General features: G+C 46.6%; 1 protein-coding gene across 3 annotated transcripts in view; it reads right to left on the bottom strand.

Annotated features, from left to right (window-relative positions):
- Nucleotides 1–24,740, bottom strand: part of NUTF2 (nuclear transport factor 2) — a 122,833-nt gene that overhangs the window by 55,546 nt on the left and 42,547 nt on the right. For all 3 annotated transcript variants that reach the window (XM_077458018.1, XM_077458000.1, XM_077458009.1), the window contains exon 3: nt 17,882–17,953. In XM_077458018.1, the coding sequence (XP_077314144.1) occupies nt 17,882–17,953 (72 nt within the window). The remainder of the gene's footprint in view (nt 1–17,881; nt 17,954–24,740) is intronic.

Here is a 24,740-nt window from a genome sequence, read left to right as displayed (position 1 = left end):
TCTTCTGCAGGGCCGCCATCAGGAGGGCACAGCCGCCACAACAGTAAGGGGTCCGCCCAGGCCAGAATAAAGCAGGATGGGTGAAGGAGCGGTGCAGTAAAGAAACAATTTCACAGCTTCTGCTGTTCTCGTGTCACTGAGCTCAGACAGAGTTTTTTTTACTGCCACCTCTGGCTACTATGTGTGTGCACCCTTGTTTGGTTTGTACTCTGCTTCTCAGCAACATGTCAGCTTTGTGAAAACGGGATGGGATTAGGTAGGAAGACATTCTATACAATGGGGGCTGTGAGAGAAAGGGCTGCTTGTGTACAGAGAGGGACCAGAGACTTGTGTTTATAGGTTTATGTGAGGGCTGCCATATATGAAGGCGTGGGGGTGGGCTGTGATTATATATATATATATATATATATATATATATATATATATATATATATACACACACACATATACACACACACATATACATACATACATACAGGTGTGTGGGGGGGCTGTCAAATATATATGTGGGGGGGCCGACATTTATACAGGTGTGTGGGCTGACGTATATATACAGAATTGCAGGGGAAGGGTGGCTGAACGCATACAGGTGAGGTGGCCATTGTGCAGATTCAGTAGGATGGCCCGTGAGCAAGCTTTGGGAAATGTTGGTGGTCATGCTCAAGGGGGGTGGGCCCAGGCCTAAAGCTGGGTAAGGGGCCCAAACCTTTCTGCTGGCTGCCCTGATCTGAAAATGACACTCTAGATCCAGATCCTGAGACTAAAAGGCCAACACCTCCACCCCCCCCCCCTCCCTGAAAAAAATGGAGGGGCGCTGAGGTTCTTGGCTAGAGGGCCATGTGGCATTGGCATGGATTGTTGCTGAGGTTAGAACAAATTGCTTTCATCCCTCAATCTGACCCCCTTCATAGCAGAGAACAAAACTTTTCTCCTATTCTTGATAGACTATCCAAGACTGGACCAACACAGGCCTTTAAAGGGTAATTGCTCAAGGAGCTTCTTGCATGGGAGTTGAGGCCAGCATTTAAGCCAAAGAACCTTTAAAATGGAGAGAGAGAAGACCCTGGGGATTTATTCGGTAGAGTGGGGTATAGTGTTATAGCCAAAAACCACTATGGTATAACCAGAGTATCATCCCATAAGTGTATAGCAACTATTAAAAGTTAGATGGCAAAAAAAAAAAAAAAATCACAGGAAGACAACCATTTATGTTTAGTAAATTTGTACTAAATTTTTTTTTATACATCAGTCTCTTTATGATTTGTGGTAACCAGTGGTATAAACTTAAAGTTTCATATCAGAGGTGTTCAATAGTTGCTACATCACCTTAGGGATTTGATGAATTGTGTTAAGACAATCCATTCAAGCAGTAGCACAAGGCTGGAAGTAATGTGTTCAACCGATTGTGGACAAAGGTTTTATTTTTTATTCTTTAAGGATTGCAGGGTATACAATAAACTGGACAACAGGTTACTCAGCTTCCCTTGATAGCGATCAGTACATAATGCACATTATACAGTTTGATTATAGAAATATATAGCTTCAGTGTTACCGACTGTTAAGATCATAGGTTGTTGACTCTAATCCTCTTTGCTGACCCTCATGATAGCGAGGCCCATACTGTGGGATAGATCTCTAATGCATTCCCATCTCCGGCTGACCATGAGCGGTCGCGTCTAGAGTGAGCATTTTCCAGCGGGGGGTAAGGCCTAGTCAGCACTTCACTAACAGGTTCCACTTATTGGTAAGGAAGGTGAGGAGACAGCGGGACAATACCCTGGCAATCACAAGATTTTTTTGTAGAACTTCTGAGGGTAAGGGCAGAGAGGGGATCGGGAAAGGGGAAGGGTAGGTCAAGAGAGGAGGAAGCAGTAGGGTAAAGGGAAAGGGAAAGGCAAACCAGAGTGGTTAAACAAAGGAGAGTAAAGCAAAGAGAAGAGAGACTCCATTGGGTCCGGCGGCCTGGGCAGCAGACTCAATTCCGGAGAGGGGGCTCACAAATAAGTCTTATATTCATCTGAAAAAGTTCCAGGGCATCCATCGGGCATTGTGTTCCTCCTCCCTGTCTCCACTGCTCCATATGATGAATGTCGCAGACCCTCGCAAACCACTGCACAACCGCCGGCAAGGACTGCTGCCTCCACGAACTAGGAACACATGCCCTGGCCACATTGAGAAGGTGCTTCAGCAGAGATTTACAATATTTTCTGCTAGATATGGGAGTCAAGTTGAGAAATATTGCTGCAGGGTTATCCTGGAAGTCAATGTCGGTAAAATTGTAGATGATCCGGAGAACATGTCTCCAGAACTGGGCCAGATGTGCAGCTATGTGCAGTTTTGTGTGCCACACCTCCAGCACATCAGGCTGTGCCCTGGGAAGATGGTAGCTAAAACTGTAGGAGTTTTTTGTACGTGATTTCTTGGTATTTGCTGCACAAGGAGGACTTGTGCGCAAACAGGAGTATGTGATTCTTTTGGTCCTCCATAAACTGGATACTGAGGTCTCTTTACCATTTGAGGAACGGGGGTCCCCCTGTGATGCATGTTCCAGTAGGATGCTATATGAACAGGAGAGGGACCTACGTATCGGTCCCTCCCCCATGCAAGCTCCTCAAACAGGATCAAAGATCTACGGAAGTTGTCAATTCTTGGTAGGGATTTGAGGAAATGGGAAAGCTGGACCAGCCTCCATCTGCCCATCGCGGAAACCCCCAGTTCTGTATATGTACCCGAGAGGTCTCTCCATTCTCCTGCCCCCAAGAACAAAGAGGCTCTGACCAGGTCCTTGTCCCGATGGATTTAAGGACTTATCTGAGGTGCCTGGCAGAAAGCGTGGGTGTCCTAATATAGGTGTTATTGGTGAGTGGAAGCTGGGCACTCCCGCTAGTTTAAAGTACCTGTCTAGTTCCTGCAGAATGGGCTCAATGAGAGGACGCGCCAGAGCCAGACCAGCGAGGCCAGTCCCACTCCAGGGCAGTCCCTCAATGGTGAACGAAACCAATCCACGCTCAAGTCGGACCCACAGTTTACTTGGAAGGTGTCTGCACCAGTCCACCGTCCTATTCATGTGGACCTCCGTGAAATACAGTGCTGGGTCACGAAGTCCAACCCCTCCTCTGTGCTTTGGTCTCTATAGTAAGGTCCGGCCAAGCCTCGGTGGCCTATTCTGCCAAACATATCTAACAAAAATGGAGCTCAGTGCTCTAAAAAAATAAAAATTAAAGTCTGGGGAATCTTGATGGGTAGGGTCGGTAAGAGGTATAGCAATCTTAGCATTATGTTCATTTTGAGAACATTATACCTACCAAAACATGAGACCGCTAATTTCTTCCATCTCTCTAGGTCTAAAGTGAATGTTTTTAAGAGGGGTTGGAAGTTAAACTGAAATATAAGATGTGGGTTCGAGGGGATCTTAGTGCCTAAATATTGGATGGCTTTGAGGTGCCCAGCAGAAAGGGAAATTTCTGCCTATACGGGTTGTGTGATTTGGGGGGGGGGGGGGGGGAGACATTGCGCGCCTCTGACTTTTGCAGGTTAATTTTAAAGTCTGACAGAACATCATACAGTCGTATTTCAGACAGCAGGACTGGTAGGGAAGTGTGCGGCTCAGACGTAAAACAGATCATCTACAAAGGCAGCGACCTTATGATACGAATTTGTTTCTAGTCCCTTAATTCTGGGGTTAAGCCTGATGTGTTGAAGGAGGAGTTCTAAGCAGAGTACGACTAGGAGGGGGGGACAGTGGGCAGCCCTGCCTTGTGCTGTTACTAATTCTGAAACGATTGGAGGTGACCCCATTTACCCCAACTGCCGCAGTAGGGGAAGAGTAAAGGGCCATTATCCATGATAACATGGAGGCTGGCATACCAAGGTGCCGCAAGGTGGCCAACAAGAATGTCCAGCTCAACCTGTCAAACACCTTTTCGGCATCAACAGATAAGAACATAATCAGGACTCCAAGATGTCTGGCCCTAGCTATTATGTCAATGTTCCTCATAGTGCTGCCTCTCGCTTCTCTATTCCGAATAAAGCCCACTTGGTCCAGGGGTACCAGGCGTTGAAGGATAGGCCCTAGCCTCTCTGCCAGAATTTTCGTAAATAGTTTGAGGTCACAATTAAGCAACGAAATGGGCCTATAACTAGAAGAAGCGGGTCCTTCTCTGGTTTGGGTAGGACAATAATGCTGGCCTGAAGGAGTTCTGGAGGGACGGACTGGCCTTCCAAAATTGCGTTAAAGGCTGTGGTGAAGTGTGTGTGTAGCTAGCTGGGTATGGAATGCTTTATAATAGGGGACTGTGAACCCATCCGGGCCAGGCGCTGTGCCCTTGGATGAACCCGCCAGGGCTGACGAAAGCTCCTCTGGAGAGATAGATTGTGAGAGTGACTCTACTTCTTCCTCATTAAGAGGGGGTAGGTTTGCTGCTGCGAGGTAGGACTCAATGGCTTCTGATCGGTCTTGGAGACCGTCTCCCGAAGACTAAGGGTGCAAGTTGTAAAGGGTTTCGTAAAAGGCGCAGAAGTTCTCCGCTATGTCCACTGAGTCGTGCAGTTTAGTGGCCATGGCGGAGGATATGGCTGGGATGTAAGAGGCTTTATGTTGAGCCCGTATAGCATTTGCTAGTGATCTGCTGAATTTGTCCCCATGTTCGTAGAATGATCTACGAGCCCACATAAGCTTGTTTTTAGCTTGAAAAAGGGAATGCCCTCTAATTTGTTCTCGAAGGCCTATTACTTCTGCCTCTAGGTTGAGACTTGTGGCGTTTCTCGCATGCGCGTAATTTGGAGATAAGGTCGGAGAGGGTTTTTGCTCTGGCTGCTTTGAGCCTGTGCTTAATCAGCATTCCCCTAACACTTATGTGCAGCCCACACCGCAAGGGGGTTGGGAACCGAATCTTTATTGTTCTCAAAGAAATGCTCTATTTCGCGGGATATGTGAGTGAACTTCCAGGTCCTTCAAGGAGGGACTTATTTAGCCTCCATGTGGTTGGTCCGCGTGCCTATTGACGCAAGCCCAATATCATGGAGATCGAAGCGTGGTCCGACAGGGCTATATGTCCAATCTGGACCTTCGTGACCAATGGGATTGTGTTGTGGGAGACCAAAAACATATCTATTCTCGAATATGAGCCGTGCACCGCAGAGAACGTGTAGTCCCTCTCTTGTGGATGGAGTGTGCGCTATATATATATATATATATATATATATATATATATATATATATATATATATATATATATATATCTCAAGCGGTGGGAGTGAAGTAGCGCTCTTTGTTATGCACTTTCACGGATAGGGCCCGTCGATGAGTCTCTGCGAGGATCAATGGTGAGGTTGAAGTCACCTCCTATAACCAAGGTTCCCTCAGAGGAGGCCAGGGCATCTAGGCAAGCATCAAGGGCCAGAAGCTGGTCTATGTTCGGCAGGTATAGGTTCACAAGGGTAAAGGTCTGCGAGTACAGCGTACCCTTAATAGGTATCTGCCTTTTCCATCAGTCTGGAAAACTATCAGCCGCCACGGTATTGTTTTTGCAAGGAGGATACACGTGCCCTTCGATTTGGAGGTGGGAGAGGTGCTGTGGTATGCCACCGGGAAGTGTTTACTCTAGAGTAAGGTAAAAGGGTTGGAAGAATGGCAAGTCTCCAAGTCCACTGCCTATTAGGACAGTCAGGGCCTATTGGAGGAAGAGGTAAGGCACTTCAGAGATTGGGTCCCAGCGGTGTGGGACCTCTTCGACAGCTCCCCGTCTAGAGTGGCCTCTAATCGGGCCAATTGCAAGTTAACCAGCATCTCTACAACAGTAAAACATTAAAAATTACATAGCATCCAACTGTGAAGAACGGTTTGCAATAACAACCCCGCCCCCCCCGGTTGTCAATATCTACAGTTACTGAAGTAGTTCTGGGTATCACTTATGATTAATGTCCAGCAGGAGTCTCGTATCTCCAGACTCTTTTGGGTGTAACAAAGCCTGGCTTGCTTATGGCTCGTGGTCCTGGGGCGCCTGCAATCTCAGGCGCTGGGACCAGCGATTCCGTTGTGACCTCTGGGGTCTAGCTGGTGGATTGGTTGCAACTTCTGTGCTGTTCTGAGGGAGGGCAAATGCCAACCAGTTAGGGATGGACACCAATGGCAGCCCCAGTGATTCCAGGAATGCAGGGACTTCCGTAGGGTGTCGCAGGGCGTAGGACCGACCTCCGTTGTGGACAATAAGGTGGAATGGGTGACCCCACTTATAAGCAATCCCTTGTTCGTTAAGTTTCTCCAGGAGGGGTCTCATGCAGCGGCGCATTTGGAGAGTTCGCCAGGAGACATCTGGCAGCAAGGTAATCTGTGCTCCGTCTAAATCGAGATGACCCTTGCACCATGCTTCTTGTAGGATGTCTTCCTTAACTGAATAACTGTGAAGACAGCATAGAACAGTGATGGCAAACCTTGGCACCCCAGATGTTTTGGAACTACATTTCCCATGATGCTCCAGTACACTGCAGAGTGCCAGAGCATCATGGGAAATGTAGTTCCAAAACATCTGGGGTGCCAAGGTTCACCATCACTGGCATAGAACATCACATGGTCTACCTTCTGTATGGTCCAGGGTCCTATGGACTATCAATGATAATCGTGTAGCTGCCGGATGGTCAAGCAGTTAAATATTGCAGTGACCATTGCTTTAAGATCAGCCTGGCCCGTAGCTTCAGGTAGGTCACGGATTCTAATATTGAGTCTACGGTTGCGATTTTCAAGATAGTCTATTAGTAGTTGCAGCTGTGCGATCTGATCAGTGACTACCTCCTGTGTGGACCGTAGTCCAGTGACATCTTTACGCAAGGCAGTGGTGCTGGTTTCTAGCGATGATACTCTGGTGGTTGTTTGACACTTTCTGCTTGATTCCTATAATTTCACTGCGCAGCGCTGTCTCAATTCTGGCAGCCACGTCGTTTAAATAGTCCTTAGTAGGCAATTTTTGTAAAAGGGCCCACAGGGTCTTTTCCATATGCGATTAGTGGGGTGAGCCAGCGGGGTCACTCTGTGGCCCAGATACTGATGCTGCCTGCACACAGAGCTCTGGGGATAAAGCTGCACACTGAAGGCCCCTGGGACGCTTGGGAGCCACGTGGACACCAGGGTTTTAGTCCACTGTGCTCTGGGCTGCCCAATGATGCTAAAGACAGTGAGCAGGGAAGACAGGGAGAGCGGCCGCTGGGCGGTGAGAACGGTGGCATGTCATTACCTCGTTCGTTTCCCCTCTCTTCCGGCCGGCATGCCGAGTTCTGAGGCGCCTGATGCAGCAGGCGCCATCTCGGCTGGATCCGGCGTGGAGGCCGGAGCGGGATTAATTATCTGTCTATCGCTCCTGTAGTTATCTCCGCTGGCCAGGCTTGACCCTGTTGCAGTTCGTGTCCGTTGGAGATGCTGAAATGAGCGGTAAGTCTGTTCAGGTATACTGCCGAAGGGTCATGGACCGGGAGGTCAGGAGGTTCGCGTCCTCACTCGTCCATCCCCAGACCACGCCCCCGTGGACAAAGCTTTTGTTGGTATGGAACTAGGATTTTGGGGCATGCATGTAGCCCAAACAGCAATTGTTTGGCAGAACTCTAAAGAAGCAACTGCAGACTACATGGCGGGGCTAACCAAGAAGAAAAAAAATAAATAAAAAAAATAGGATATTTGTACTCACTGTTAAATACTTTTTTCTGAAGTTCATTGACGGACACAGCATCTTCATCTTGACCGTAGGGTTAGATCGCCCCTTTAGGAGAGGACTAGGCAGAATATGTTAAAAACAGCACAGTACCGCCCAGGAGGCAGTCCTACTGGTTATAACCCCTCACATTGCATCCAGCAGCTCAGTTCCTTAAAAAGCAGTACAAACATAAATGGGAGGGGTGGGTACGGTGTCCGTCAAACTTCAGAGAAAAGGATTTTACGTTGAGTACAAAAATCCTATTTTCTCTTTCGTTCATTGACACAGCATCTTCATCTTGACCTTAGGGATGTCCCCAAGCAGTGTCAAAAAAACAAGGGGTGGGAGCAGAAAGAAAATAACTCCACCCAAAACAACCAGAGCTCCTCAACGGAGGAGTATCAACCTTAAACAGTTGCCAGCAAAACCTTGCGGCCGAAGCAAGCATCCAAAGCTACGCTCCTATCAACCTTGTAAAATTTTGCAAAAAAGTGTGAACGGACGACCAGGCCTTACACACCTAAGAAACAGACATTTTATGTTGGAAAGCCCAAGAGGCACCAATTGCCCTGGCAGAATGTGCCGTGGCAGGAAAGGGAGGTGCCCGACCCCTTATAGCACAAGCCTGAACCACAATCTGTCTGATCCACTGAGAAAAGGCGGCCTACGAGGCCGCCAGTCCCTTCTTCGGATCAGCCACCAATACAAACAGCGAGTCTGACCTCCGAAAAGGAGCCGTAGCAGACAGATACGCCAGCAGAGTCCAGACCACATCCAAGGAAGGCAAAAACAACCTCTTTTGGGTGTGACAGCCGAGGACATAAGAACGGAAGCACAATGTCCTCAGATGAAAAGCCGAAACAATCTTTGGAAGAAACTAAGGCTGTGGGCGCGGCACTGACTTATCCTTGTGGAGGACCAAGTAGGCAGACTTGCATGACATGGCCACCTACTCAGAAACCGTCCTGGCAGATGTAATAGCTACTAGAAAGACCATCTTCTGAGAGAGTGTCAATAAGGTGATTTCCCTAATGTTTTCAAACAGCAGTTTCTGAAGAACTGAAAGCACCAGATTCAAATCACATGGCAGCGGTGGTCGAACTGGAGCGGCCACCTGTCGAACCCCCAGAACAAACGTACTCACCAGTGAATGAGTCGCCAAGGTTCACTGACAAAAAAATAAATAAAAAAATTAAAAAAAAATAAATAAATAAAAAGACAGCCGAAGCTGGTATCTGCCCCTTAATGGTGCTTAATGCAAGTTTCTGATCCACTCCGTGCTGCAAAAACAGCAGGATCCTGGAAAGCGAATATGTACGCGGATGCCATCCCATCTCCTCACACATGGGATGTAGGCCTTCCACATTCGATGATAAATCTTCTGAGAAGACGACTTCCGTGCCCCGAGCATAGTGGAGATCAAATCCGACAGACGTCGGGCCCTTAGCACCTGGCTTTTAACAGCCATGCCTTTAAGCCAGTGACCGTAAAGCAGGATGAAGTATTGGACCTTGCGACAGAAGGGCCTCTCACATCGGCAGCCGCCAAAGAACATCCGCCACCATTCGTACTGTGTTGGCGTACCACGGATGCCAAGGTCAATCTGGAATCCCCTCGGCCTCGACTGCAAAACAGACGTGCTAGAAGGCATAAATCTAAATCAGCCAATAATGCCCCCATGGAGCCACCAACACGTCTGCCATGCCCACCCAGGGATCTTTTGACCTGGCCACAAACCTCTGTTCCTTCCGATTGAGTCCAGAAGCCAGGAGATCCACATCTGGCGTGCCCCACCTTAGGCAAAGGAGACTAAATACATTCAGATGTAGTGACCATTCCCCTTGGTCCAGCATCTGAAGACTTATGGTAGTCCGCTTGCCAGTTTTCTATGCCCGGAATGTATATGGCTGACACAGGCGACACACACCGATCTGCCCACCGCAGGATGTGAGCGACCGCCAGTGCTGCAACTGAGCTCCTTGTTCCTCCCTTGATGGTTGACATATGCCACTGCCGTGGCTTTGTCCGACTGGATCCTGACCGGATGCCCCTGCAGCCTCTGACCATGTGGAGGGGCACCGCCTGAAGTTCCAGCACATTGATTAGCAGGCAGGATTCTTCTCGTGTCCAGCAACCCTGGGCCGACTGTACGCCCCACACTCACCCCCAACCGTCAGGCTGGCGTCCTTTGTGATCACCAGCCAATGAAGAGGAAGCAATGACTTCCTGGACCAAAGGGCCAGTGACCTCAGCCACCAGAGCAGGGAATCCCTGACTAGCTGGCTCACCCGAATTTGACAATCCAGGGACAATGGAGATTTGTCCCATTTGCACAGGATCTCCTTTTGCACGACTCGAGAGTGGAATGGAGCATACGGTAGCGCCTCAAAAGGTGGCTACCATGGGACCTGGAACTCGCATGCAAAAACGCAGCGACGACCACCTGCAGGACACCAACAACTTCACCGCAGCTTGAAGAGTCTACAGCTTGTCCGAAGGGAGAAAGACTCTCACCTCTGAGGAGTCCAGAAGCAAGCCCAGGTACTCCAGGTGTTGACTCGGCACCAACACCGACTTCTGTAGGTTCAGTACCCAACCAAACACCCGAAGAGTTTGTATGGTGATTGCCACACCCTCCCTTAATAAAGAGGCGGAACCTGCCCCCAGAAAGAGGTCATCCAGGCAACCCACGACTGCGATCCCTCGCTACCTTAGCAAAGCCAAAATTGGAGCTAGCACCTTGGTGAAGACCCTCGGTGCCGACGCCAGGCCAAAAGGGAGAGCTACAAACTGATATTGGTCATCACAGAAACCTCTGATGCATATGGGGACATGTAAGTATGGATCCTTGATGTCCAGGAACAACAGAAAATCCCCCTGGAGTGCAGTAACCACTGAGCGAACTGATTCCATCCTGAACCTTTGTACTTTCACAAAGCTGTTGGGGCCTACAGATCCAGGACCGGACGAACCCCTTCCTTCTTTGGGACTACAGATTGGAGTATAACAACTGAACCCTTTCCGACGTTGGTACAGGCTCCATCACCCTGTGCAGCAGCAGGTCCTAAACTGCCCTGAACAGGGCTTCCTGACGAGCCGGAAGAAGGTTGGAGGGAAAAAATAAATAAAAAATCTGTTTGGTGGACAAGAAATTCTATCTTGTATCCTGATGAAACCAGTTCGCAGACCCACTGGTCGGAAAGCAGGAAGGTCCACCGAGCTGCAAACTCCCGAAGACGACCCCCCATCCAAGAGTCGGGAGGGGGCAAAGCTTCATGCGGTAGCAGATTTGTTCACAGGCTTGTTCGGCTTGCGAAACCAGGAACACTCTTCTCCCTCAGCGGGCACCAAGGACTGGGAATGCTTACCTGCCAATCCGGGCGGATGAAAAATCAAATTTTGAGTGAAAAAGGAGGGCCCTTGCCTACGGCGTGGCTCCTTACCTTTTCTGGACTGTGGGAGGAATGTACTCTTAACCCCAGTAACATTCTTAAGGTCATCCAGCGAGGCTCCAAATAGCCTCTCTCCCTGGAAGGGCAAGTCTGCCAGCACTTTCTTAGTTGCCTGGTCCACAGACCAGCATTTTAGCCAAATCAGGCGACATAGCACTACTGCTGATACTGAGGCTCTAGAGAGTAAGTGGGCTCTATCTAAGGCCACATCAAAGACATAATTATGGCCCTGCATTAACTGGTCCGCCAGCATCACGCAGATCAGGGAAGCCTGTTGCTTCTCCAACGGTGCAACAATTTAGCCCATTCAGTAAGCATCTGTGACACCAGGGCTGTGGCCAACGCTGGCTGCAATGCTGACCCCACCCCCATAAACATGGACCCGGCTAATGCCTCGAACCTCCTGTCGGCAGGGGTCGCTTCCACCGGAGTCAGGGTTACCTTACCCTGGATACTGGGGGGTCAACAATCGGAGATGTCCATTTCTTCAGGAAACTCTCCTCAAAGGGGTAACGCATCGCCATGTGTTTCAAGACTGAAAAGGCCCGCTGCGGTTTTCCCCACTCCTTGTAAATAAACTTATCAAAATAAGTTGGGTAAGTAAACACCTTAACCGTGCGGGCTGGCTTGTGGGACCCGAAAGGGACCGAAACCTCTGTAGATGTCCCCGCCGCATCCTCCATCTTTAGGGTATCCCGCAACGCTGTGATAAATGCTCCTACAAGCTCTCTTTCTCCAGCGCTGACCTGGACACGGAGTCATTCTCACTGTCCGAATGGTCCTGGTCCACATCTTCTGACATGTCAAAACAGGGGCCTGCCTGCCACAGTAGGCGCCGAGTCTGAATCAGAGCTTTCCCCAGAAGACATTGGGGGGAGGGGTGATTTTTACACCCCTTTGCCCCTGTACGCCGCTTCCGCCCTGGCAAAAAAGGCCTCCAGGACAGCCGACAGAGTGTCCATAGGCACCGCCGGTACAGGGGAACTGGTTGCCATAACAGGGATGTCTGGGGAAGAAGCACCGGCTTCTGACGTCATGCTGACTCACACTTGCCTGTCACCACTTAGGGGCCTAAGGAAAGTCACACAAAAATGTCCATTCTCCTAGCTGCTACAGACTGACGGGCGAAGCCCCCCCCCCCTCCGGACTCACCACCCTGACCCAGGTACCGTGCTGTGCTGCTGCCCGCTCTCCCGTTTTAGCCACGAGGTGTTCTGTGTAAAAAGCGCGCTGATCTAGAAGTTAACAAGCACCCAGCGCTAGAGGCAAAACAAGCTGAGGCTACTAGAAAATGGCCGGCTCAGCAAAAACCGTCTGAGGGCGCCGGGAAAAAGGTTACCGGCCTTTCAGAAAATGGCTGAAAGGAAAAAACTGTCTGGCTACAGAAGAATTGCCGCAGCCTCAGGAAAATGGCCACGTAGTGCGCGGTGGCCTCCCCACATGGCATACAGACCATAACCTACCGGGGCCCAGAAATGGGGAAGAGACCTCCAACACCCAGAGCAACCCCCTGCCAGGACCCGGAGCACACCCACTCCCCTGGAGGACCCCCGGCCAGGTAGGTGCACTGCACCCCCATGTGCCCAGTCACACAGCGGATCATAGCATGGGGAAGAGGGAAGGGACAGGGAGAGAATAAAGTGAGATGGAGAGAACCCCTAGTCGCCCTCCCAGAGAATGCCTAGCTGCTCCATCCTGCTGAGACAGGAACCATACTTAACCCTCCTGTAGGCACTGCTGGACACATTCCACTGACCGACCCATCTCCCGAGCAGTACGGGATGGCTGTCGGCCACAGCACACTGACACAAACAGCAGTAGCCCGATCATTTGTGTGCCCCGGAGCATAGAGCTCACCAGCCGCCCCTGGATCAGACGGGGCAGGTCATGGCCGACCCTGCATGTAGCTAAGGTCTGCTCAGACTCGATGGCCAGGCTGGGGAGACTACCGGGATCTATATTATCCAGCCCGTTGGATGCAGTGTGAGGGGTTATAGCCAGTAGGACCACCAACTGGGCAGTACTGTGCAGTTTTGCCGTTTTTAACATGTTCTGCCTAGTCCTCTCCTAAAGAGACGCTATAACCCTAAGGTCAAGATGAAGATGCTGTGTCCATCAAAGAACGAAAGAGAAAGTTGTTAGTTTATCTGGGTGCTCCCATTCAGAATACATAAGCTTCCTTAGCCACGGATTGGAAAAGAATGATCAGATTGGGGAGGCTTTAGTGAACCCAAACCAGAAGTGGGCTCATTGACTGACCGCGCTGCTGGCAGTAAAAATGTAGAGTGGACCAACCCAGTGACAGATTGTACCAACAATCTTTCCTGTGAATCAGATATTTCCGTATCAGGTTCTTCAGAAGAGGAGACGTTAGACTCTTCCTTGTCCTTAGAAGGAAAATTGTTCTCTTGCTCCTTGTTCCTCAGAAAGAGGGTCCTGAGCAAAGGACAGGGACCTGCTACGCTTAGCCACAGTCTGGAATGCAAATAAAACATGAACCTTTTTCTCCAAGCTTAAAATGGATGAAGAAAAAAAACTCCTGGGTAAAATACATAGGGGCTGCAGTGTTAAGAGCAGCTGCGACACCTGCCCTTCCCGATGGCTCACTCTTATCAGCCATCTCACTCAGGGGACGATGCCATGTTTTTTGAGATGGTTCTAGGCTGCCGTGTGACTGTAGTAGTCTTACTGGAGCGCCCTTTTGAGGCTTTTTTTAACTCCCCCCCCCCCCTTCTGCTCATACCCAGATGCACAAAGCAGAGGTACTACCAGAAGGAATGCATCCATTGCATGAGGAATAGTCCAGCTCTATTGCTGCTATTAATGCTCAGCCTGATGCTGTAAATGTGTCAAAAAGTAATGCCTGTGTCAACAAACCTCTTAAAACTTTTGCTCGTGTCCCTCCAGCAGCATGAAACAGCACAAATAGTGCCTTTAAAAGCTCCTTCCCCATGCTGAACGTTGGAAGACGCAGCACTCTCCTGCTCTCTAAAAAGAGAAGCGTTATAGGCAAGACAGTTTATTCGGATAAAAGGCGCGGGTACAATTCAATTCAGCTAAAAAGACTTTGAATGGATCCGGTCTACAAGGAATGCTCCAGTGGAGGTCAGCACATCTTTACTCACGACCAACACCTTAGACACTAGCGAAAAAATGGAGGTACTCCCAGTAGTGGGAGGGTTTACATAAGGAGTGCACTTTTTAATTCAGGGCGTTCCAGTGTCCATCACCTGAAGGTGGCCTATTTAACCCACATTGTAACTACTATGGCTGTGTGTCCCCTGATGTACGATAAGAAAAACTTTTTTTTATACAAATATTAAAATGGGTTTTAAAAACTCAACATATACATTTATATCTGGTGCTGATGTGCGAGGAAGATAGGGACATGCAAGTAGGCATCCACCATGTCCACAGAGACCACACGATCTCCCGAATGGAGACCAGCAATGACTGACCTGGCAGATCAACAAACAAAATTTTTGCACCTGAAGGTGTTGAGAACCAGTATGGTGCCAATGCACCATTTGGATTAGGGATAGTGAATAGGTTTTTATAGAAACCCTGAAACCTTTACTGTGCCAAGGGAATGGCTCTAACCTGTTTGACAGAGGATCTGTGCCACAGCAGTGAGCAGGTTCACCAATCTGCCAGGATACCAACAAGTTTGACAACATGCAGTATAGTGGAGGCAGAGACTAAAAATCAAGCTTGTAGTCTCTGGATATAATGTTCTAGACTCAAAAGTGTGAAATGTTATGGGACCAGATGGACGCACAGGCTAACAAAGCTTGCCTCAGTCTGACAAGCAGGGGTGCCCACTCATCATGAGGACTTGTTTGCAGATAAAAGGAACTTTTATTAGCCTGAAAAGTAAGGCTACAGTCACACCTGAGCGGTTTCAGCTTGTAAACCGCCCAACAAGCAAAATCCCATTAATTTCAATGGCACCTGTTCACATCTGAGCAGTTTGTCACCTGAAGCAAATCGCCCGAAGCTCAAAAAAAGTACACAAGCATCTTTTTGGGCAGATTACAGGCATTTTTCTGCTTTTTACAATGGTGACCTTTTGACCTGTGCAAAATTGGGGGGCGTGGAAAAAAAAACGCACAACTTCCTACCTGAAAATGAAACGCTCAGGTGTGGATGCAGCCTACGGGGCTTCCAATAATTAAGTTTGGCCTTTTTCCGGGACAAAAGGATGCACTTCCGCCTTAGTGACCTCTCTTGGAAAGATGTCCTAGGATTCTCCAAAGAGGTGTTCCCCAAGGAAGGACATATGCAAGAGGCATTAAAGAGGAAGTAAACCCTAATGGGTTTAGTTCCTCTGTTTCCCTGCAAAAGTAAAGCATAATGGGCTACTATGTGTCACTTACCTGACACAGGAGCCAGCGATGTCAACGCTGTCCCCTCTTCCAGGGAGCGTCCATCTTCTTTCTGGGTATCAAAGCTCCTGCGCTGTGATTGGCTAGAGCCGCGATGATGTCACACCCGCTTACAGGTGCCGCAAATGGCATATCGCTGTTAGCAGCGCCATGCTCAGTGCGCATGTGCCCTAGCCAGCGGTGCCTGTCTGTTAGCAAATATCTCCTAAACTGTGTAGGTTTAGGAGATATTTCTTGGACCTACAGGTAAGCCTTAATCTAGGCTTACCTGTAGGTAAAAGCGGTCTGTAAGGGTTTACAACCACTAACTGCCATCAAAATCTGCAGACCAAAACATCTTTTGAAAACTTAATAGCTCTACGCTACGGAATATACAAAAAGTTACTGCCTATACCCGAAAACTTCTACCAGAGGGTAGTGTGAATTTAATTAGCTTAATTGGGGAAGATGTATTCTAGATTACAGCACTGTCTATGATCTCATTTGGTAACACTATTTCAAAAGATCTTTTGGCTCAAAATTTACATGGATTCTGAAAGGGGGCCCATTGTGCAGGAGGCAACATAACAGAGTAGGGTTACATGTATAAACAGTTGTTGGGAGGACAGAAAGATCTATTAAAAGATTCAAGAACATATTCTCTAACCAGGCAGCTAATGGGGGGCTGCAAAGGAGAATAAGTCCTAAAGTCCTTCAAACATTTAATACATGGGGTCTTTAAAGAGGAAGTAAACCCTAATGGGTTTACTTCCTCTTTTTTTCCCTGCAAAGGTAAAGCATAATGGACTACTATGCATCGCATAGTAGCTCATTATGTGTCACTTACCTGACACAGGAGCCAGCGAAGTCGCCGCTGATCCCTGTAGTCCGCCGCATCCATGTTGCTGGTGGCGTCTCGCAGCTCCGACGAATCACAGCGGCGAAGCCGCGATGACGTCACTCCCGCGCATGCGCACGGGAGTTGCGTCTCGCAGCTCCGCCGCTGCCACTCGGCGAAGCCGCGATGACGTCACTCCCGCGCATGCGCACGGGAGTCGACAAATTAGGCAAATCCATTCATGGATTTGCCGCATTTAGTGCGCCTGCGCCGTAGACAGCGGTGCCCATTTTCGGGCAAATATCTCCTAAACCATATAGGTTTAGGAGATATTGCTTGGACCTACAGGTAAGCCTTAATCTAGGCTTACCTGTAGGTCCAAGTTGTTTGGAAGGGTTTACTTCCTCTTTAACCTGGAAGAATTTACCCCCTTCCTGACCAGAGCACTTTTTGCGATTCGGCACTGCTTCGCTTTAACTGACAATTGCGACGTTGTACCCAAACAAAATTGATTACTTTTTTCCCCACAAATAGAGCTTTTTGGTGGTATTTGATCGTCGCCTCGGTTTTTATTTTTTGCGCTATAAACAAAAAAAGCAATAATTTTGAAGGAAAAAAAAAGGGCATTTAATTTTTGCTATAATAAATATAATATAAAAAAATGTTGAACAAAATTAAACTGTGACCTGTGAAATAAAGTCCATAAATCATGAAGGAAGTCGTCCCCGCACTCAAGACCCAACAAGATGTGCAGATTCCAACACCAGACCAGCAGAAATGGATTCTTACTGGAAAGCTATGATCCCCTATAACAGAGGATCAAATAAGACATAATAAATTACGGCTTGGCTCCCAGAGGACCAAAAGCGTGGTAACAGACTTGTAAAAGCCAATTCACACACAGGACATCCATGGATATCACAGTATATAGAAGATATAAAACACTCCATAGTGTAAAACCTTAAACTGGTTTATTAAGTAACAATATATTGCACTTACATAGTTAAGTTCAAAAAGCAAAAACAGTCTGATGTGCCGGCCAGAACACAGTCCGTCCTTCTGGGTATACGAATGGAGCACGCACTGACGTCACCTCATGCTCCATTCGTACAACCAGGACGGCTATGGGTGGTCAAGGGGTTGTGTTCCCTGGGAGGTGATTCTAACTGGGGGGGGGGGGGGGACTAAATCATTCACTAGGTTGTGCTTGGCACCTTAAGACTTATTGAACGTAGATTACTACCCCCTGCAGGCAGTGGTGTACACCCCCTATGGGTTTCCTCAATGAACGATAGAATAAATATGCTTTGTGTTTAAAGTCACACAGAAGACACAGTCCGAGCCAATTACTGGAGACGCTGTTAGAGGCAAGCAATACAACAAGTCCGAAAGCTGTCCTTGGAGGGCATTTGAACTTTTGCAGCACAGCGTGAATTACAGATGGACATATCCTTGGACACGGCAAGGGAGTCCAGTATGAAGAAAAAAAAAAAAAACACAAGGTTGAACACAAAAAAATTCCAAAATGCAAGAACAAACACTTACTGATAATTTTTCAATAATGGCTTCCTTCCCTTGATATTGCTGTCCTTCCCAAGTCAGACATGAAGCATCAGTCTGAAGAAAAAAAAAAAAAAAGAGACAATATTTAAACAAACAGAATGCACAAAACAAAAAAAAACACCCCGCACTCAAGTTTGCACATACAGTGCCTTGCAAAAGTATTCAGCACCCCCCCCCCGCCCCTTGGTTTTTTTGTTACATTACAGCCTTTAGGTCAAGTCTTTAAAATCTGAATTATATGTGATGGATCAGAACACAAAAGTCTAAGTTGGTGAAGTAAAATTAGAAAACAATATACATAACACTATTTTTCAGAAATAAACTGATAATTGGCCATGTGTGGATGTATTCATCCCCTTTGTTATGAAGCCCACAAAAAAACTCTTTTGCAACCAATTACCTTCAGAAGTCACAATTAGTGAAATGTCCACCTGTGTGCAATTTAAGTATCACATAATCTGTCATTTACAAATACACACACCTTTATGAAAGGCCCCAGAGTCTGCAACACCTAAGCAAGAGGCACCACTAACCAAACACTGACACGAAGACCAAGGGACTCGCCAAACAAGCACGGGACAATGTTGTTGAGAAGTACAAGTCAGGGTTAGGTTATAAAAAAAAAAAATTACAAATCTTTGATGATCCCTAGGAGCACCATCAAATCTTTCATAACCAAATGGAAACATGGCACAACGGTAAACCTGCCAAGAGGCAGCTGCACACTAACGGACCGGGCAAGGAGGGCATCAGAGAGGCAACACAGAGACCCAAGGTAGCCCTGGAGTAGCTGCAGAGTTCCACAGCAGAGACTGGAGTATCTGTACATAGGACAATAAGCCATACGCTCCATAGAATTGGGCTTTATGACAGAGTGGCCAGAAGAAAGCCATTACTTTCAGAAAAAAATAAAAATAAAAAAATACACGTTTTGGGTTTGCGAAAAGGCACACGGGAGACTGCCAAAATTATGAAAAATTATAAAAATTGAAATTTTTGGCCAAAGAAAACGCTATAACTGGCACAAACCCAACATCACCCAAAAGAACACCATCATGTTTTTCAGCAGTCGGGACTGGGAAACTGGTCAGAGTTGAGGGAAAGATGGATGGTGCCAAATACATATTCTTGAGCAGAACATGCACCACTGTGTGTGATTTGAGGCTAGGACAGAAATTCACCTAGCAAAACAATGACCCCAAACACACTGCTAACGCAACACTTGAGTGGTTTAAAGGGGAAACATGTAAATGTGTTGGAATGGCCTAGTCAAAGCCCAGACCTCAATCCAATAGAAAATCTGTGGTCAGACTTAACGATTGCTGTTCACAAGCACAAACCATGCAAACCAACTTGAAGGAGCTAGAGCAGTTTTGCAAGAAGGAAAGGGCAAAAATCCCAGTGCTAAGATGTGGCCAGCTCATAGAGACTTATCCAAAGCAACTTAGAGCTGTGCTAGCCACAAAAGGTGACACTAAAAGTTATTGATTGGTGAATAGTTATACCTATTGATTTTGTTTTTTGTCCTATTTGCTTGCTTCACAATAAGAATTTTTTTTTAAAGTTGTGGGCAAGTTCTCTAAATTAAATGATGCAAATACTAAAACGACCCATGATAATTCAAGGTTGTGAGGCAACAAAAACACGAAAAATTCCAATTGGGGTGAAAACTTTTGCAAGGCACAATACATTAGGGAAACCTGAGATCCAAGAATGTTTTAACATGGACTGTTTGCCGAATGTGGTTTCAGACTGATGGTGAATTATTATTATTTTTTTTTTTTAATAAGAGTATAGAGAATTCAGTGAAAACAAAAAAGGCCATCCCGTGAGTGGCAGTTTTTGCAATGAGAGCACCTTGGTAAAAAGGGGGAGTAGTATAGGATTGTTTTTTTTTTAAATCATACTTACCTAGGTGTCCCAAACCAGCTCTAAGGCTGAGAGCCTAGCAACCAGACACCACTGTCTGCTCTGTCGTGAGGCCCCCACCCCCCAAGTGAAAATATCCAAATTGGGCCCAAAGTGTCATTCATAGTTCCCTCAATGAACTGTAGCTCCCCAGTGTCAGAAGCACTCACGCAGCCCCAGACCATGACACCCCCACCACCATGCTTGTCTGTAGACATGACACACTTGTCTTTGTACTCCTCATCTGGTTGCTGCCACACATACACACGTTTGACACCATCTGAACCAAATACATTTATCTTGGTCTCATCATACCACAGGACATAGTTCCACTAATCCATGTCCTTAGTCTAGTTGTCTTCAGTAACACTTTGTAGGCTCTCTTGTGCATCACCTTTAGAAGAGGGTCCCTTCTGGGACGACAGCCATACAGACCAATTTGATGCGGCGTATGGTCTGAGCATTGACATGCTGACCCCCACCCCACCTCTGCAGCAATGCTGGCAGCACTCATACGTCTATTTCCCAAAGAACCTCTGGATATGCGATGAGCACATGCACTCAACTTTTTTGGTCTACCATGTTAAGGCCTGTTCTCAGTGGAACCTGTCCTGTTAAACCAATTTATGGTCTTTGCAATCTTCTTATAGCCTAGGCCACCTTTATGTAGAGCAACAGTTCTTTTTTCAGATCCTCAGAGTTCTTTGCCATGAGTTACCATGTTGAACTTCCAGCGACCAGTAAGAAAGATAACAAATTTAACATGCCTGCTCCTAATTCACAGCCAAGACCTTGTAAATAATGAGTCACATGACACCGGCGAGGGAAAATGGCTAATTGGGTCCAATTTCAACATTTTCACTTAGGGATGTACTCACATTTGTTGCCAGCGGTTTAGACATGAAGTCCATGTGAGATATTGTACATGTGCGCAAAACAGAAATTAAAGAGGGTGGGACTAGCTATACAAAGCCTTTACTAGCTATGGAGCGTGGCAGAGACAAAATTAGTAAAACAAACAAGGCACGGGTAACCTGATAAGCAGTGCAGGCATTAGGACTTTAACTAGCCAAAAACTATCAACATGGAGAAACTGAGCTTCCTCAGGACCTGTTGAAAATTCACTATTGTCTATCCAATGTGTATTTGCTTGCAAGAACCTTTAATCCTCCATTGCAAAGTGGGGGTCATCCCTTGTGGGGTACTCATGGAATAAGCATAGGATTAAGGAAGTTCAGAGTGTCAGGTCTAAAGCAGTAATGGCAATCGAGGGACTAACGTTACAGTGACTGTTTCTGAAGAATGGGGCAATAGTTGAGATGGCAAATAAGCAGCTTGCATTGCCGGCAGAAAATAGCAGCCTGAAAGTACACAAGTAGGAGTTTAATAAGCACCCTGTTACTAGCCAGAGAGAAAAACACAGAATTTGAATAGTTAAACATTACAGTACATTAAGTATTCAAAGCTCTTCACTTTTTCTACATTATGTTACAGCCTTATTCCAAAATGTACGGTATTAAATTCATTATTATATATTCCTTCAAATTCTACAAATACACTATGACAATGTGAAAGTTTAAAATACTTGCACATTAAAAAAAAAAAAAAAAAGTAAACCCACATGTACGTAGGTATTTATAGCCTTTGCTCAATACTTTGTTGAAGCACCTTTGCCACCAATTACATCGTCAAATCTTTGAGTATAAAATTGCAAGCTTGGCACACCTATTTTTTCTTCTTCTCAGAACCTCTCAAGCTCCATCAAGTTGAATGAGGAGGGTTAGTACACTACACAGCCATTTTCAGATCTCTCCAGGTGTTCAATCGGGTTCAACTCTGTGCTCTGCTGGGCCACTCAAGGACATTCATAAAGTTGTCCTGTAGTCACTCCTTTGTTTTCTTGTCTGTGCTCTTAGGGTTGTTGTCCTGTTGGCAGATGAACCTCTACCCCAGTCTGGTCCAGAGTGCTCTGAAGCAGGGATTCATCAAGGATGTCTCTGTAAATTGCTGCAGCTGAGCATCCTCCCCACAGCATGGTGCTGCCACCACCATGCTTCACTGTGGGATAGTATTGGTCAGGTGATGAGCAGTACCTGGTTTTCCTCCAGACTTGAAGCTTTTCACTCAGACCAAAGAGTTAAATATTTCTTAATTGTGGAACCTTATATAGACAGGTGTATGCCTTTCCAAATCATGTCCAATCAATTGAAATTAGCAAAAGTGAACTCCAAGTTGTAGAACGATCAGTGGAAACAGGATGCACCTGAGCTCAATTTTGAGCGTCATGGCAAAGGCTGTGACTACTCATGTATGTGTGATTTTTATTTATTTTTTTACTTTATATTCTACATTTTAGTCGCCTAATATCCAAGTGACATCAAAGTTTTTTTTTTTTTTTTCAAAACAATCGTGTCATAACTACCTGCTCTATGTGTTGTGGTTTTGCACAGGGCCGCCTAGGATCCTCTTCAGTGCTCCCAGCACTTCCATCCAAGTAGCTTGCATTGGTTCACCAGAACCGAGCCACAGCTCTGTATATCCATTTAGAGACATAGCTGTGGCCCGGCCCCCTCTCATCGGCTCAATGAATTTGGATTGAAAGCAATGGCATTTTACTGCTGTCTCAGCCAATGAGGAAGGAGAGTCCCCAACAGTAGAGTCTCTCGAGCAACATCGCTGGCTCAGATGGAACTCAGTTAAGTATTAGGAGGGCTGCTGAACACAGGTGGCTTTTTAACTTAATGTATAGACTGCATTAACCACATCAGCCCCCGGAAGGATTTACTCCCTTAATGACCAGGCAGTTTTTTGCAATCCAGCCCTGTGCCACTTTAACCGACAATCACACAATCGTAGTACCCAAACAAAATATATGTCCTTTGTTTCTGGCGCAGCGTGCGCCCGCTGTAGCAATTACATGAAGTGCCGTACCAGTACGGCAATTTCCCAATAGAGCCATCCTGCCGCAGTATAGCCAAAAATGGGGCTGGGCTCTGCCCCCAACCCTGGTGCCGTCTATCAGGGGGGCTTCCTATATCATAGAAGAGAGGAGAGCCGTCGCCTCCTGTTAGATTACAGCGCTGGGAACATCACAGCTTTCATTTCAATAGCTGTGTTGTTTCTGCCAGACCCTTGAAAACTGTACAAGCATTCCCCGCCCCCCCCCCACTTTCATAAGGTTTTAGTATTTTGTTTTGTGGGTTACCTCTACCAGGTCCTCTTGACCCTGGAACTGATCCTGAGGTTTACCTCTTGAATCCTTATGGTGGAGGCCTTTATGGCACTGGAGAAGGAGCACATTTAAAAGAAGAATACTCAAACTTCTTAACAGGGAAAAAAGGAAACTTTTCCCATTAGAAATTCTTTGGATATACTTATCCAGATTGCCTCCAAACAGTTCACCATTAAAAGGGGAAACTGGCCAAGAGCTATTTGCATGGTGCTTCAGCTGACCATCTTTCAACCATAGGATTCAATGCACATGTACCAGCCTTACGCCTGGAGAATAGAATCTTTCATAGCATCAGCTAAAACAGAACGCTTCCGATATGCCAGCATGGAATGACTGCGTAGCTCTATAAAATGGTCCTTTAACCACTTAAGCCCTGGACCAATTGTCAGCCTAAGGACCAGAGGTCTTTTTACAATTTCGCACTGCACTGCTTTAACTGGTAATTGCGCGGTCATGCAATGTTGTACCCAAACGAAATTTGCGTCCTTTTCTTCCCAAAAATAGAGCTTTATTTTGATGGTATTTGATTGCCTCTGCGATTTTTATTTTTTACGATATAAAAAGGAAAAATTTTGAAAAAAAAAAAAAAGATTTTCTACTTTTTGTTATAAGAAAAATCAAATAAACTCAATTTAGTCATACATTTAGGGCAAAATGTATTCAGCCACATGTCTTTAGTAAAAAAAAAAAAAAATGCCAATAAGCGTATATTTGTTTGCGCAAAAGTTATAGCGTCTACAAACTAGAGTACATTTTCTGGAATTTACACAGCTTTTAATTTATGACTGCCTATCTCATTTCTTGAGGTGCTAAAATGGCAGGGCAGTACAACCCCCCCCCCCCCCCAATGACCCCATTTTGGAAAGTAGACACCTCAAAGAAATTGCTGAGGGTCATGTTGAGCCCATTGAATATTTTTTCTTTTTTGTCCCAAGTGATTGAATAATGACCCAAAAAAAAAAAGTTTACAAAAAGTTGTCAGTAAATGATATATTGCTCACACATGTCAGTTATATGTGGAATTGCACCCCCAAAAAATTTCTGCTGCTTCTCCTGAGTACAGGGATACCACATGTGTGGGACTTTTTGGGAGCCTAGCCATGTACGGCACCCCGAAAACCAATCACTGTCTTCAGGATTTCTAAGGGTGCATATTTTTGATTTCACTCCTCACTACCTATCACAGTTTCGAAGGCCATAAAATGCCAACACAACCCCCCCCCCCCCCAAACGACCCCATTTTGGAAAGTAGACACCCCAAGCTATTTACTGAGGCATGTTGAGTCCATGGAATATTTAATATTTTGCCACAAGTTGCGGGAATATTACAAAACTTTTTTTTTTTTTTTTTTTTGCACAAAGTTGTCACTAAATGATATATTGCTCACACATTCTATGGGCATATGTGAAATTACACCACAAAATACATTCTGCTGCTTCTCCCGAGTATGGGGATACCCCATGTGTGGGACTTTTTGGGAGCCTAGCCACTTACGGGACCCCGAAAACCAAGCACCGCCTTCAGGATTTAAATATAAAACGCTACCAAAAAAACTGCTAGCGATCGCAGGGATCAGGCCCAACTCTGCGAATGCTGCAGTTATGCGTTTAGTGTTTTGTAAGTGACAGTGAGCTATCGATACTGCACTTGGGTGGGCTGGGCGGAGGGGCAAAACGCAGGTGCTAGCAGGTATCTGGGCT

This window comes from Lithobates pipiens, unplaced genomic scaffold (genome assembly GCF_037356315.1).
Source record: "Lithobates pipiens isolate NorthernLeopardFrog02 unplaced genomic scaffold, aLitPip1_a1.2 Scaffold_10, whole genome shotgun sequence".
Taxonomy (NCBI): Eukaryota; Metazoa; Chordata; class Amphibia; order Anura; family Ranidae; genus Lithobates; species Lithobates pipiens.
The sequence above is the reverse complement of the archived record's forward strand: the minus strand, read 5'-3'. Positions and strand labels throughout refer to the sequence as shown.